This window comes from Hemitrygon akajei, chromosome 10, assembly GCF_048418815.1.
Source record: "Hemitrygon akajei chromosome 10, sHemAka1.3, whole genome shotgun sequence".
NCBI classification, from domain to species: domain Eukaryota; kingdom Metazoa; phylum Chordata; class Chondrichthyes; order Myliobatiformes; family Dasyatidae; genus Hemitrygon; species Hemitrygon akajei.
Window position 1 is genome coordinate 90389190 of NC_133133.1, and position 17150 is coordinate 90406339.

Genomic DNA, 17150 nt, shown 5'->3' on the forward strand with positions numbered 1-17150 from the left:
TTCTCTTTTGAGGAGCACCAGCAAGGTAAACGTATCAGGGTCACAGGCCCTCTCATCGATGGGGTTGAGGTGGTCTATATTTGAATGCCTGCAAGGACCTCTCCCTGGTGGCACCCCGTTCTGAACTGTCCAGTCTATCACTTGTTTGATTGGTTCGGTTTGGTTTGACTGCTGAAAGGGCCTCACTCCCCATTCAGGCTAGAAGAGACTGCCTTCAGATGTTGTGTGCAATTTCTTCGCTTTCTCAGTCTCCTGTGCCACTGAAGTTGTGGAAACTGCTGTAATTTAAATCTCTTCCCATCTATTTTCCCCAAACATCTTTTCTATTCCATGCTGTACAACTAATTATCTGCCTTCAGCAACCAGCCTTCATTACAGAGTACTGTTACCATTACACTTTAACAAACTATTCTTGGCTTTCTGTCACACTCTCTCAGTATCCTTGGCCTTTACATTTGATGTGAGTCTGCTTTCATCAGCTGTGGTCAGGTCGACTGTGGCTGGTTGGTGTTCATCTCTTAGATTCCCTGTAATTACACGGTTACTGGGTACACTTGATTCCCTACTCTGTCAGTGGGGGCAATAAGGAGATTCATACAGTTTAACCTGAGTCCAGTGTTTCCATTGACTGCCTCGCCCAGTCTGCACCCAGATACAAGTGTCACTCGTAAAAAGTACCATCTGTGGTCCAATCCATCTGGGAACAAACCCTGTCTTTACAGGCAACACCCTCACCATGACTTGGTCACCGGGCTGTGGGAGGGACTCTCTCTTTTCCCTCCAGTTCTCTTTGATCAGCAATGCTGCTGTTGTTTTGTTCAATCCCACAATGTGTTATCCTGGTTACTGTGGTTCTTCACATCTCCATGTAACCTTACTAAACTGGCAGTTGTTGTTTCTTTCTGTCCATTTACAATTTCTGTTCCTTCTTGTTCTTTCGCTGCCCTCTTTGCACTGATGTCTGCCCACTCGTTCCCTTTTTGCTCCTTACGTTCCCCTTTCTGGGGAGCCTTTACTGTAATCATCTCAGGCAACTGCACTACTTCTAACAGCTCCTGACAGTGTTCAGCCCCTCCCCTTGGGACCTGACATCGCCCTGCCTCTCCTCCCTGCTTGGGGCTGCTGTCCCTCTGTGGGTCTTGCTAGCTGTGTTGCAGGTCACACATGATCACCGTCTGATTGGTCCATGTTAGCTATTCTTTTCCCGAGTCTATGATCACATTTGCCTTACTCAGTGTGTCTACTCCCAGGATAGTACCTTCAATGTTTGTGCACACCCAAAAATCTACAGAAAGATGCATGCCCTCTGAATTATCCAACCCCGAATATTCCTTAAATGCTTGATATTTATGTTCTGCATAGTCTATAGCTGGCTCTTTAGCTCTCTGAATCACCTTACGTTATTGCCTACCCAGTTACTCTTACTTCCCCCCACTCACCGTCTCACTTCCGCTTTAAAAAAGCAATATCTCTCTTCATTGTTGGCATTCCCAGTAGTTGCCCATGTACCATCCCACACTCACTGGACCACACTATCCCACATATTCCTTGGGTACTTTGCTTTTACCAACACAAGTGTATCATTGAGGCGCATCTGGTGAATTTCAGTCTTTTCCTTGAGCTTGTGCTAGAGTTCTGCATACTCTCAGATGACCTTAATGAGGATGGTTCTGACAAAATGCTCTGCTTCTCCCCAAGGTTGTAATCAGGATCAGAGGATCCCTTGGGCCATCAGGGCTCTCAACCTGACGTTGTTTGACCTCAATACAGATACTGTATATCTGGGTAAAACCTCTCCCTGAAATAATTCCCACACTATGCAAAATATAAATGACAGCTACTAGGTAATAGTACACACTTGTGTTCAGTTCTGGTCACCTCATTACAGGAAAGATGTGGATATTATAGAGAGAGTGCAGAGGAGATTTACAAGGATTTTGCCTGGATTGGAGGGCATACCTTATGAGAATAGGTTGAGTGAACTTGGCCTTTTCTCCTTGGAACGACAAAGGATGAAAGGTGACCTGATAGAGATTATGGGAGGCATTGATCATGTGGATAGCCAGAGGCTTCTTCCCAGGGCTGAAATGGCTAGCACGAGGGGGCATAGTTTTAAGGTGCTTGGAAGTAGGTACAGAGGAGATGTCGGGGTAAGTTTTTCATGAAAAAGAGTGGTGAGTGTGTGGAATACACTGCCAGTGGTGGTGGAGGAAGTGGATACAATTGGGTCTTTTAAAAGTTTCTTAGATAGGTACATGGAGCAGAAAAATCGGTTATGCACCAGGGAAATTCTAGGCAGTTTCTAGAGAAAATTAATGGTCAGCACAACATTGTGGGCCAAAGGGGCTTAATGTGCTGTAGATTTCTATCTTCTATGTTTTAGGTTAAAACTACAGAACATATACTCTGCCATCTGCCACTTATGTGCATCTAAACTCATAATGCCTGCTGTATTCCTTTGCATCTGTTACACCGAGGCACACACTCTCGCAAAGGCACATGCTACACTGGCGTCCCAAACCTTCAATAACTACTTTTGCAACTGGTGGCCCCGTCTCACCAAATTAACACAGGAAGTTTAGTCTCTTACATAAAAACACACAGAACCAGTTATCTACCAGTTTAGCTCTCCGGCGTGCTCATGATGCCAAGTGATCCCATAGCCAACAACCAAAACAGAACCAATTATGAATGCTAATTTAAAAATGACTCACCCACTTAGACTACTGAGACCACTGGTCATACAGTGAGTTGGAAAGGCATCCTGGAAGAGCCCCCTAATGTTGTTGCATAACAAAGTCACTGGAAAGAAGTACTGGTAGGTATGTGGCGGTCTCATTATTCAACAAAATGAGACAGAGCTGGCATCACATTGAGTCCCCTTCAGAGGCAATAGAGAAAAGTACCGTGCCTGCAAAAGGTTTGGCAGGCATTCTTCAACCATAATTAAACTGAGAAATATGAGTCTCACAACATGCAAGAGATTAAAGTTTTCTGGTGAGAAATCAGAGATCTCAGTGCTGGATAGGGAAAGGAATTTTTGAACTGAATTTAATTGATCTTGTTTTTTATATACTTCACATACATGAGGAGCAAAAATCTTTACATTACATCTTCATCTAAATGTGCAATGTGCAATTTATAGTAATTTGTAATAAATATTATGTACAACAGGACAGTCAATATAGCATAGAAATACAGTTGTATCAGTGTGAATTAATCAGTCTGATGGCCTGGTGGAAGAAGCTGTCCCGAAACCTGTTGGTCCTGGCTTTTAATGCTGCAGTACTGTTTCCCAGATGGTGGCAGCTGGAACAGTTTGTGATGAGTGGGTCCCCAGTGATCCTTTGGCCTCTTTTTATACACCTGGTTTTGTAAATGTCCTGAATAATGGGAAGTTCACATCCACAGATGCACTGGGCTGTCCACACCACTCTCTGCAGAGTCCTGCAATTGAGGGAGGTACAGTTCCCATAACAGGCAGTGATGTAGTCAGTCAGGATGCTCTCAGTTGTGCCCCTGGAGAAGGTCCTTAGGATTTGAAGACCAGTGCCAAACTTCAACTGTCTGGGGTGAAAGAGGCACTGTTGTACCACACAGCCGGTATGTACAGACCACAGGAAATCCTCGGTGATGTGGACGCTGAGGAACTTAAACCTGTTCACCTTCTCAACCCCAGATCCATTGATGTCAAAAGGGGCTAGCCTGTCTTCATTCCTTCTGTAGTCCACAACCAGTTCCTTTGTTTTTGCAACATTGAGGGCGAGCTTGTTTTCTTGACACCCCTGTGTCAGGGTATGACTTTTTCTCTATAGGCTGCCTCATTATTATTTGAGATAAGGCCAATCAATGTGGTATCAGCAGCAAATTTAATCTGGCATCTGAGAGCTGTCTAACATTGGCATAAAGTTGATTGACCAGTCAGAAACCTACTGGCAAAACAAACTGCTGGAGGTATTCAGTGAGTCAAACAACATCTGTGCAGGAAAGGGATGGTCAATGTTTAGGAAAGAGAACCTGGTTCAGCACTGAGAGTGCAGAGAAAAATGGCTAGCACAAAAACATGGGAGGAAAGGGTGAGATGAGGGCTGGTAGGTGACAGGTGGAATTAGATTGGCTGGTGGATGATGTGCAGGTGAAGCCAGGTGAGGGAATGGAATAGGGAAGGTAGGGATGAAGGGTATGAAGGAGCCCAAAGAGAAGAAACATACTGTAGGTGGATTGGTGTATGGGTGATGGGCAAATAGAACTAGATGGGAGAGCAGAAATGGCAGTGCAGAGCAGATGGGTGGACAATTGAAAAGGTGAACAAAGGCTGAGAGAGAATCTTGGTGGACCAATGGGAGTGGGAAAGGAACACAGGGGATGTGGACTACCTGGAACTGTAAAACTCAAAATGCATAGTCAGGATACACAACTGCTCCTCCCTCCCATCCCCCAGGGCTGTGTGCTGAGTCCAGTGCTGTACACTCTGCTCACACATGACTGCACGGCCAAACATCTGAGCATCGTCAAGTTCGTCGATGATGTGACAGTGGTAGGGCTCATCACTAACAATGATGAGGTGGCCTACAGAGAGATAGTGGAGCACTCAGGGCCTGGTGTCACGCAAATAATGCCAACAAGACAAAGGAGATGGCCATCGACTTTAGGAGAATTCGCGCCACTCACACCCTCTTTACATCGGTGCCACAACAGTCGGATCTGCAAGTAGTTTCAAATGCATCACACACAACTTCTCTTGGTCACAGAACACATTCTACAGAGTCAGAAAAGCTCTTCAATGTCTTTACTTTCTGAGGAGGCTGAAGAAAGCTGGATTTGTGCTCATCCATACTCATGTCATTCTACAGACGTGCGATAGAGAGCATCCTGACAAACTGCATCACTGCTTGGTATGGAAAGTGCACTGCAGTGCACAGGAAGGCTCTACAACAGGTAGTCAAAACTGCTGAATGCATCACTGGCGCCAGCCTACCCCCCACCCCCCATCAAGGACATATATACAGAAAGGTGCTGAAAAAGAGCCAATAACATCATAACAGATCCCACCCACCCTACCCAAGGACTGTATATCCCACTCCCATCAGAGAAATAATCCACACCAGGACCACCTAATTCAAAAGCAGTTACTTTCTGCAAGCAGTAAAGCTGATCAACACCTCCATCCAACTCCACCACTACTTTATTATTTCCTGTCAGTCACCTATGTACAGGCTAGTATCATTTACGGCCATCCAATCAATCAATTTATATAGGCTATCTTATGTATTAATATTTAATATGATTTTTTTATTATTATTTTATTCTTTATCTTTTGTGTTTCTTTTTTGCGTGCACTGGATCAGGAGAAACAATTATTTTCTTCTTGTTTACAATTGTGTGCAGGAAATGACATCAAACAATCTTGAATTCTGAATCATTGTTCATACCATTGGGTTGTAGACTGCCCAAGCAAAATATGGAATTTTGTTCTAGTTTGCGTTTTGTCTGACCATGATAGTGGAGAAGGAAAAAGGACAAACAGGTCAGTGTGAGAATGGAACAAAAATTAAAATGGCTATTTGCTCCACAAAAAGGTTGAGTAATATACACTTGTTTTCTTGATATGGAAGAGAACATGGCATAGGCACTCTACCTCACCTGAAGGACAGTTTAGGTTCCTGGTTGGTGGTGAGAGAGGATATATATAGGGACATGAGTAAAGAATCATAGTCATAACAATTAAAACACAGAAACAGGAACTGTGGCCCATCAAGCTGAACCATTTAAGCTCCCTACTCCCAATGACCATAGCCCTCCTTACCCCTACCACCCTCGTACCTATCCAAGCTTCTCTTAAACATTGAAATCAAGCTTGCATGCACCAGTTGCGTTGGCATTAAGCACTCTCCGGACCCTCTGAGTGAAGTAGTTTCCCCTCATGTTCCCCTTAAACTTCTCACTTTTCACCCTTAACCCTTGACCTCTAGTTGGGAGTCTCACCCAACCTCAGAGGAAAAAACCTGTTTGCATTTACCATATCTATACCCCACATAATTATGTATACTTTTATCAAGTCTTCCCACAGTCTTCTGCGTTCCTAACCTAATCCTTATAACTCAAGTCCTCAAGTCTTGGCAGCATCCTTATAAATTTTCTCTACTCTTTCAAGCTTATTTACATCTTTCTTGTAGGTAGGTGACCAGAACTGCATACAATATTCCTGATTACGCCTCACCAATGTCTTATACAACTTCAACATAACATCTCATCTCCTGTATTCAGTACTTTGATTTATGAAGGCCAAAGTGCCAAAAGCTTTTTTTATGACCCTATCTACCTGTGACATGATTTTCAATGAATTATGCACTTGTATGCCCATATCCCTTTGTTCTACCACATTGCTCAGTGCCCTCCCAGTCATTGTGTAAAACTTAGCCTGGCTGGTCCTACCAAAGTGCAACATCTCACACTTGTCTGTATGAAATTCTATCTGCTATTTTTCAGCCTATTTTTCCAGCTAGTCTAGATCTCACTGCAAGCCATGATAGCTGTCCTTGCTGTACACTACACCTCCAATCTCCATGTCATCTGCAAATTTGGTGATCCAGTTAACCACATTATCATCCAGATTGTTGATAATAGATGACAAACAATGGACCCAGACCAGATCCCTGCGGCACTCCACTTGTCACAGATGTCCAATCAGAGAGACAAGCATCTACTACCACTCTCTGGCTTCTCCCACAACATCAATCCCTAATCCAATTTACTGCCTCATTGTTGTGTCTGCAACTACATACAACTACATACCGTATGTATTAGATAAAAGCATATACACAGGAGATTGCTTTAACTGGTGTATTCACATTGCAGTGAGAAAAAAAGAGAGAGAGAGAGAGAGAGAGAGAGAGAGAGAGAGAGAGAGAGAGAGAGAGAGAGAGAGAGAGAGAGCAGTGCACATACTTAAACAACAGCATATATGCTGACATCAGATCAATAAGTAGTGCTAAGGAGGCTGGTCATTGCCCTAAAAGAAATAGATCCATACATTACATTTCCTCCCTCTTTAGCTTAATGCAACATAAACTGTATACATACAAAACATTCAATTTCCCTTTCACATTCCAAATAAAATGCTTTCACAATAGCAATCCATAACTAACTTCACAGTTCTAAGGATTGTCTATTTCTTTCAGGACAGCACCTCGGGATCTTTAGAGTGGCATCAGGTCTGGTAGGTGTCTTGTCTAAGGTTTCAAAGGTACATTTAATGTCAGAGAAATGTATTTGATATACATTCTGAAATACCTTTTCTTTGCAACCATCCACGATAACAGAGGAGTACTCCCAAAGAATAAATGACAGTTAAATATTAGAACCCCAAAGCCCCCCAGTTCCCCCCCCCCACGTTCTCTGTTTCTGTGTTACATTGCTGTCAGTGACATTATCACAGAGATGTAAATCTGGTGACTGTAATGTCTCTGTCTTGTTGGATGTAATTGACTTGGGTGTGTTCTTCAGTTGAGCATCCGGTATCTGGTCCACATGATGTCTCCATATCTGATCTCCAGCATCCACTTTGTACAGCTGTGGTCCAGTTCTTGTAGCTATCCTACTGGGAATCAAGTGTCTCCTTGGTAATCGGGCACTAGGATTTCCTGTCCAATCTCGAAGTCCCTTGCTGCTTCACTTGGAAACTGGCTGAACTGTTTATTCTGTACTTCTCTCTGGAGGTCTAGTTTCAGGAACTCTATGCAATATCTCAGAATCCTGCTCAAGAACAGCTTTGCAGGTATTTGATTTGTCATTGCTTGAGCAAAGTTCTGATACACAAAAAGGAAGTTGTCCACCTTGTGCTGTAAAGAAATGTCCTCCTTGTCCATTGCTTTAATGGACTTCTTGAAGGTTTAGATAAACCTTTCAGCTAATTCATTCATTGCTGGATGGTGAGGAGCTGACTTGAAATGACTGATGCCATTTTTCTTCATGAACAGTCGGAATTCTTCTGACATGTATTGTGGTGCATTGTCTCTCACAATTTGTTCTGGTAAGCTCTTTCTGGCAAAGTTAGTTCTCGGAGTGGAGACAGTCTTTGCTGAGGAGATTGACTGCATTTGTGTAACTTCCGGCCACTTCGAACGAGCATCCACAGCAAACAGAAATATGGATTTCATGAAAAGCCCAGCAAAGTCCATGTGTACTCTTTGCCATTGTGAAAATGGCCACTCCCACAAGTATAAGGGTGTTCTGGGGTACATTTTGAACTTTTTGGCATTTTGACGAGCTTCTGGCCAAGTGTTCAATCTGTTTTTCCATTTCTGGCCACCACACACAGCTCCGGACGAGATGCTTTATCTTGACTATATGCAGGAGTTCTTCATGCAGATTTTCCAATACTCTGGTATGCAGTTTAGAGGGAACAACACGAGAACCACACATCACATTCTTTGAAACACTAGCAGTTGGTCTCATCTCATTGAGAACGCTGCAAACAAAGGATTACATGAGCTGGCCATCTTTGCGTTGTGCTTTCATAGACTTTTGACAAATGGTCCACCGATGCTATGTGGAACATTTCTGCTGGGTCATTGTATGAAGACTTGTATTTTTCAGTTACCAATAGTGGAAGACGTGACAAGCCATCAGTGTTGCTGCGTACACTTGAACTCTTATGTCATAAAAGAGGGCTCCTAGGAATAGTGCCCCACGTTGTAACCATTCCAACGTTGGGTAGCAGTCATCAATGGAATTCGCTTTCAGGGATTTCAAATGGACACGGAGAGCTGGTGATGGGTCACTAGCGTAAATGTTTGTCCTTGGAGGTAGTGGTGGAACTTCTTTACTCCCCATAGTAGACTAAGGGTTCTCTCAGTCAATTTGTGCGAACAGGTGGCCCCTGTTTTTGGAATGTTCGCTTTATGACAGCTTGCTGTTATGAAAGACCTACATTAGTACATGTTTTTGCTAACCAAAGAGGATTTCCACTTTTACGAAAAAAAGGAGCCCACTTTATATGTGTGTTTACCCGGAGAAAGAGTACCATGACCATGAAGCCTTTTGCGGGCAGTTGTGTACGCATGCGTGTACATGCTGATTTTTTTTCTCCAAATCAATTTTGGCTCTCTGTCTTCCCGATTTTGATAAGTGAAACTATATTGTACATACAATATTTTTACTTTATATAGGCTATATATAGCCTATTTCCCAGACAGTGGAAAACATCCTGTATTGTCCCGGTACCGAAGACACCACAACCAAAGGAGTTGAATGACTTCAGACCTGTTGCCTTGACGTCGCACGTGATGAAGACCATGGAGCGGCTGATAATACAGAATCTGAGGCCACAAACCAGGCACGCCCAGGATCCTCTTCAGTTTGCGTATAAGGAGAAGGTGGGAGTGGAGGATGCTATCACGTATTTGCTGCACAAATCCCTCTCTCACCTGGATGGGGTCAGTGGTGCTGTGAGGATTACATTCCTGGACTTCTCTAGTGCCTTTAACACCATCCAGCCCAAGATCTTAAGGCACAAACTAACAGAGATGGGAGTAGACTCTCACATGGTGGATTGGATAGTGGACTACTTGACAGATAGACCTCAGTATGTGCGGTTGGGAGACTGTAGGTCTGACACGGTGGTCAGCAGCACAGGAGCGCCGCAGGGGACCGTGCTCTCTCCGGTCCTGTTCACCCTGTACACATCAGACTTCCAATATAACTCGGAGTCCTGCCATGTGCAGAAGTTTGCTGACGACACGGCCACAGTGGGGTGTGTCAGGAATGGACAGGAGGAAGAGTATAGGAAACTGATACAGGACTTTGTGATATGGTGCAACTCAAACTACCTGCATCTCAATATCACCAAGACCAAGGAGATGGTGGTGGACTTTAGGAGATCTAGGCCTCATATGGAGCCAGTGATCATTAATGGAGAATGTGTGGAGCAGGTTAAGACCTACAAGTATCTGGGAGTACAGTTAGACGAGAAGCTAGACTGGACTGCCAACACAGATGCCTTGTGCAGGAAGGCACAGAGTCGACTGTACTTCCTTAGAAGGTTGGCGTCATTCAATGTCTGTAGTGAGATGCTGAAGATGTTCTATAGGTCAGTTGTGGAGAGCGCTCTCTTCTTTGTGGTGGCGTGTTGGGGAGGCAGCATTAAGAAGAGGGACGCCTCACGTCTTAATAAGCTGGTAAGGAAGGCGGGCTGTGTCGTGGGCAAAGTACTGGAGAGTATAACATCGGTAGCTGAGCGAAGTGCGCTGAGTAGGCTACGGTCAATTATGGATAACCCTGAACATCCTCTACATAGCACCATCCAGAGACAGAGAAGCAGTTTCAGCGACAGGTTGCTATCGATGCAATGCTCCTCAGACAGGATGAAGAGGTCAATACTCCCCAATGCTATTAGGCTTTACAATTCAACCGCCAGGAGTAAGATATGTTAAAGTGCCGGGGTTGATTGTATTTAATGTATTTAAGTAAACTACTTAAGAACTTTTTAAAAGCTATTATTAATGCTTTTTGAGAGAGTGATTTAGATGCATATCATATTTTTACTGAGTTAAGTATTGTATGTAATTAGTTTTGCTACAACAAGTGTATGGGACATTGGAAAAAATGTTGAATTTCCCCATGGGGATGAATAAAGTATCTATCTATCTATCTATCTATATATTTATCATATCATTCCTGCTTTTACTATATGTTTGTGTTATTTTAGGTTTTATGTGTTATTTGGTATGATTTGGTAGGTTATTTTTTGGGTCTGGGAACGCTCAAAAATTTTTCCCATATAAATTAATGGTAATTGCTTCTTCGCTTTATGACATTTCGGCTTACAAACAGTTTCATAGGAACGCTCTACCTTCGGATAGCGGGGAAACCTGTAGTTGTATTCTTGAAGCAAACACAATCGGGCATTCAGATTCATCTTTCATAACATGTTCAAAGCAACTCAACACCATAAGAAGATGCATGGCACACCAGTCTGATGGGCAGGGATGGGTCATAATAGGTGAGCAGTTTATCAGATGTTATTAGTCTCTTTGTTTCCTTGAATGCTTTTTCACATCTTTCTTGCTCTTCTCTGTAATGATGCGTTCAATGGGTGCAGCGCTGTAGCAATGTTTGAGAGGAACCAGTGGTAGTAGTTTACAAGGCCCAAGTATGACCTGAGTTGTGACACATTTTCTGGTTTGGATTCCTGTAGCACTGCTTCAACCTTCTCATGTGACTTACGTAAGCCATGCTTGTCAATGACTTGTCCAGATTGTGAGATTTCATTCTTGAAAAACTCATATTTCTCTCTCTTTCTGCACAGACCATACTTACTCAGTTTGGTAAGCAACTTAGCAAGATTCTGGAGGTGTTCTTCTTCATTTTTACCAGTCACAATAATGTCAGCAAGGTAATATTATGTACCTGGGATATCTTGGTCTATTGCTCTTTGCAAAGTTGCTGGAGCTGATACAACACCAAAGATGAGATGATTATATTGGAACAGACCCTTGTGAGTGTTGATTGTGAGGAACTTCCTGCTTGACTTCTCAACCTCCTTTGCAGATAGGCTTGTGACAAATGTATCTTTGAAAACCTCTCCTCACAAGGATCCAAAGATGCAAAAATGTCTTCTGTTTGTGGCAGGGGATACAGGATAGTACACAGCACCAGGTTGATGCTCACCTTCAAATCCCCACTTATGCGAACGGCTCCAACCTTCTTGATTACTGTGACAATGGGCATGGCTCAATCGCTACACTCAACCTTAGAGAGAATTCCAGATGCCTCCTAGTTCTGCAGTTCAGCATCAACTTTAGGGCACAGTGTATAAGGCATTGGATGTGCTTTGGTTAGTGCTGCAGTTGCCTGTTGATGCCACACTGAGAGCTTTGCTTGATTGCTACTCTAATTGGACTTTTCTCAACCATCCAGTCCAAAAAGTGCTGACCCTCCACTTTTCAATACATAAAGCTCTAACTGCTGTGCTTGGCTTCCATATGTCACCTTCACTTTCAGTTTGCCTTTGACAGACACTTTTTCGCCTGTGTTGGTCTTTAGCATCACTGAGGTCCTCTCTAATGGTATCTTAGAAAACAGTCTGTTGTAGTCAGCCTCTGGAATTATAGACAAAGCTGACCCTGTAGATAGCTTCATTTTCAGTTTTACACCAGACACATCTGTTTTGATACATATTATATAGTGATCTGCTGCAGTAGTACTGGTACATTTCTAGGCATGACAGTTCACCTTTGTCAGACTTGATGTTGTCTGATTCGGTTTTACATTTGGTAACTTTATGCACTTGCATAGTTTTGTGTTTGAGACTTATCACTCGGTTGTGCCTTTGGTCTGCTTTGCACACTCTTTCCATATGACCATGTCTGTGACAATTTCTGCAGACACTTTCTTTGAATCAACAGTCATCTGCATCATGGGAGGATTTGCCACATAGCTAATGTTTTTGGGTTTTTTGCACCATTCAGGGACATTTTGTGTAGTTCACTCTAGCTTTTCTGTAGTTCTGCTGCACCCTTTGCTGAAGTCTCTAATGGTATTACAATGGCCAATGCCCTTTCTAAGGTTAGGTTACTTTAGGACAGTAGTGTGGCGACCCACTTTCTGCGCAGGCGAACTGGCTCACAAATAGCCAGCGCGCGGGGAGAGACTTAGGTAATGCACCTCTGACGTCATTTCCGCCCGGAGAGGGCGGGCGCTAGGGATTAAATGCCAGTGCCGCGAAGTTTGAATAAACTAGTCTCCAAACGACTTACCGACTGCGTGTCTTTATTTCAGCGCTGTGTGTAGCACATCGCTACAGTAGCCTCTTTTGAGTGCTTTGACTATACATGCCACATACAAACCTGTCCCTTAATGCATCAGAAAGTCCATCTCCAAAGTCACAGTACAGGAAAAGTTTGTGCAGTTCTGCTATGTATTTGGGAATGCTTTCAACTGTCTGGTTGCCTTTGTAAAACCTAAATCTCTCAGCTATTACCAGCAGTTTAAGGTTCAAGTGATTTTGTAAAATGGTAGCAATTTCGTCAAAAGTCTTGCTTGCTGGCTTTGCAGGGTTACTAAGTTGCGTAAGAAACTGTACATTCTTGGGCCCATTAAGCTAAGAAGCTTAGGAGCTCTCTTTTGCTCCTCTAGAACCATAGAACATTACAGCACAGAAACAGGCCTTTTGGCCCTTCTTGGCTATGTTGAACCATTTTTCTGCCTAGTCCCACTGACCTGCACCTGGGCCATATCCCTCCAAACCCCTCTCATCCATGTACCTGTCCAAGTTTATAGAACCACAGGACATTATGTTGTTCACATTACAATACAGTTCAACCCGCTCGATATGTGACTCCCAGCCTTCATTAGATCTATCAAATTCATCACCTTTCCCGACTGAAGCTATTGCCATGTTAATTTCACTTTAAATTCAATCCATCTTTCACTGTTACTCACAGATTCTTTTGTTAGTGTCTGTGACGATCTTCTCTGTACTGCTTAACTCTTCCTGTTTGATCCTGTAATCGTACCGTAATTGCTGGTGTAGTTTGTGATAATTTCTGACATTCAGGTTCGTACTCATTGCCAATTTGTTGTGTCTGTGAACAACTAATATCAATTACTACCAGCGACTAAGAAGAGTAGTGTGAGCTGCCTTAACGACTCGCATCTATAGTGATGAAATGCTTTGAGAGGTTGGTCATGGCTAGAAACAACTCCCGCCTCAGCAAGGACCTGGACACACTGCAATTTGCCACAATACGATGCACAAATCCACGGTGACTATCCCTAATCTGTTTCAGACTATTCATATACTTATGTATCCAGTCCCTTGGAATATCTTCCAATCACTTTTCCACTACTGATATCAGGCTCACTGGTCTATAATTTCCTAGTTTTTTGAGAGGCTTTTGTAAACAGCGCAACAACATTAGCTGTCCTCTGCTACCTCACCTGTCACTTAGTATTATTTAAATATCTCTGCTTGGTCCCCTGCAATTTTTGCACGTGCCTCCCACAGGGTCTGAGGGAAGACCTCGTCAGGCCCTAGGCACTAATCAACCCTAATCTACCTCATGACAGCAAACATCTCCTCTTCTGTAATCAGTATGGACTCCACAAAATTGATGCTGCTTTGCATCATTCCTACAGACTCTGCCCATCTCCTGCCCATCCCCATCTCCCATCTCCTTTTACAGATGCAAAAAAAAATTAAGATCTCCTCTACCTCTTTTGGCTCCACATGTGGATTACCATTCTGATCTGCCAGAGGACCAATTTTGTACCTTGTAATTCTTTTGCTTTAACATATCTGTAGAATCCCTTTGGTTTCTGCTTCATCGTGTCTGCTAAAGCAACCTCATGCCTTCTTTTAGCCCTACTGATTTCCTTCTTATGTGCTATCTTGCATTTCTTATACTCCATAAACACCTCAGTTGTCCCTACTTGCTTACACTTGCTGTACATCTCCTTTTTTTTTCTTACAAGCACCTCAATATCTTTTGAAAACCAAGGTTACCTAAACCTGTTATTTTTAATTTTTACGTTGACGGGCTCATACAATTTTTGCATTTTCAAATTTCACTTTGGAAGTGTACCAAGAACACTGTATTGGACTTTCTCCAATTTAAAATCTTAACCCACAGACCAGATCTATCTATTTTCATATTTACTTTGAAACTAATAGCACTATGATCACAAAATGTAAAGTGTTCTTCTGTCACCTGCCCTGTCTCATTCCCTAATGACCCTCTCATGGGCACTTCCATGTACTGATGAAGGAAACTCTCCTAAACACTGATCTTTAATAGTGGTTATAAATTAAATGCTCAGTGGATGCCCAATAGGCAGAAATACATTTAAGCACCACAGCTAATGGGAAAATAAAAAAGGTGTAAAGTGATAAACTGTCTCAGTTTTTAAACAAGACTTTTAAACAAGTCTTTTAAAAACTTTTAAACAGTTTTTAAACAAGACTCTGTCTCAGAAAAGACTTTGGGGTTTCTGCCCTAAAGTAGTTTTCTACATATTAACAAAGAGAATAAAGAACAAAATTAAAAGAATGCAGGGAAAAAATTGGTGAGTGTGACATTAGAGTCATGCCCTGGAATTAAATATACCAGGTTATGAATTAGGTGGAATCATAGTTTACTTGAAAACATATACCACCTTAATGAAACTAAAAATCTGCTGCTTCAAATAATGCTGTACATCCCTCCAAGATGACGTACTCTTGCTTGTGTTTACAATATATACTGCATACTTTAAAGGACCATTCACTGCAATTGTTTCCACTGTTTAGGTTTTGGTTTGGCTTTCATTGCCTATCCAGAGGCTTTAACACACATTCCTTGGGCACCTCTGTGGTCCATCTTGTTTTTCTTGATGTTGCTCACTCTGGGACTGGACACTCAATTTGCAGGTTTAGGTAAGAGTGATGTTACCACCCTTAACTAAATACTTTTGATATTTAACTATATAAGTTATCAAATAACTTTCAGTTGAGTGGAGAAATTATTGCTGGTGGTTATAATGATCAGATGTCCCATCTGGGAAAATCCTAGTTGTCTATAGAGCTTTGGACACTTCTCAGTCTTGGCTCAGTCTCAGTTTTAACAATTCCTCAGTTTTGTAGTCATTGCTCAAAATCGCACGTAGTCCTGCTGCTACATAGACCTCACTGAACTGGGTTGGGTCAGCATCATGTGACAAATAGAAGCTGATGCATCCAGAAAAGGTAGATCAGTGTGGCAGGTTCAGGACATAATGCTTCAGATTGTAATTTTTCTTGGACAACAAGCTTTTTGTTTCAGATGAATATAACTTCAAAAATTTCAACAGGATTTACTCTCGCCATATATTCATCCATCTCTACTGGTCTCCCTCCTGGTACTTACTTCAGCAAGTGGAAGAAATGCTACACCTGCCCATTCACCTCCTCCCTCACCTCCATTCAGGCAACACTCCACCTGCAAGTCTGTTGTATGTGGTGCTCTCAATGTGGCCTTGTCTAAATTGATGAGTCGTAACATAGACTTTGTCGAGTGCCTTTGCTCTGAGTGCAACAAGCAGGATTTTCCAGTGGCCAACCACATTAATTCCAATCCCCATATCCATTCCAACATGTTAATCCATGACCTCCTCTGCTGTCATGATGAGGTCACTCTCAAGAGCAACACTGTGTGTTTCATCTGGGTAGCTTCCAACCTGATGGCGCAAACATTGGTTCTGGAACATTGGAACTATAGCTCTGGTAATATTTCCCCCTCCTCCTTCTCCTTCCCTCTTCTTTCATTCCCACTTTGGCTCCCCACTTACCTCTTCTCTTCTCACTTGCTATCACTTCCCTCTGGTGCCCCTCCTCCTCCCCAACCTCCTCGCAAATTCCTTCTTCTCCTGCCCTTTATCTTTTCTACCTATCACATCCGAGCTTCTTACTTCATCCCAACTCACCTAGCTTGACCCATCACCCTCTAGCTTGTACTCTTTCTTATTCTGTCTTCTCTCCACTTCCTTTCCAGTCCCGATGAAAGGCATTGGCCCGAAACATCCCCCCTTTATTCTTTTCCATAGATTCTGCCTCATCTACTGAGTTGCTTCAGCATTTTGTGTGTTTTGCTCAAAATTTGCAGCATCTATAGAATCTCTTGTTAACAATTTTTTTTTTTAGTTATTCCATTATTGATGAATCTCTCTGTTCAGGTGATAATTGGTATTTTTCCTGAACTGAATCAAGTCCTATTTCTCCGCTAATGATTGGTGTGCTGTGTTTCTGAGGATATTAATTTTGCAGTCCATGGTTTCTTCCTGAAGTTTACCATGTTAAAGTAACTGGAACACATCCACTGTGAGGACAGATGGATAAAGGAAAACAACCCCTTTTCCCATACTACTAAGTTGCTAAACTAGTCCTATTTGTCTCTGTGTGGTCCATATCCTTCAAACCTTTTCTATTCATCATCTGTCCCAATGTTAATGTCATAAATGTACCTTCTCTATCACTTCATCAGTCAGCTCATTCCACATATATATGATACTTCGAGCAATTTTCCTTTCAGATCCCCTCGATATCTTTCCCAACTTAGTTAAAATCTATGGCTTCTAGATTTGGCTCCCTCATCCAGGAGCAACGATTATGGCTATTCATAAACCTCTGTAGGGTT

General features: G+C 42.6%; 1 protein-coding gene across 2 annotated transcripts in view; it reads left to right on the forward strand.

The window, feature by feature from the left end:
• LOC140734530 (sodium- and chloride-dependent neutral and basic amino acid transporter B(0+)-like) overlaps positions 1-17150 on the forward strand; it is an 85475-nt gene that overhangs the window by 40784 nt on the left and 27541 nt on the right. For both annotated transcript variants that reach the window (XM_073058615.1, XM_073058616.1), the window contains exon 9: positions 15290-15415. In XM_073058615.1, coding sequence (XP_072914716.1) covers positions 15290-15415 — 126 coding nt within the window. The remainder of the gene's footprint in view (positions 1-15289; positions 15416-17150) is intronic.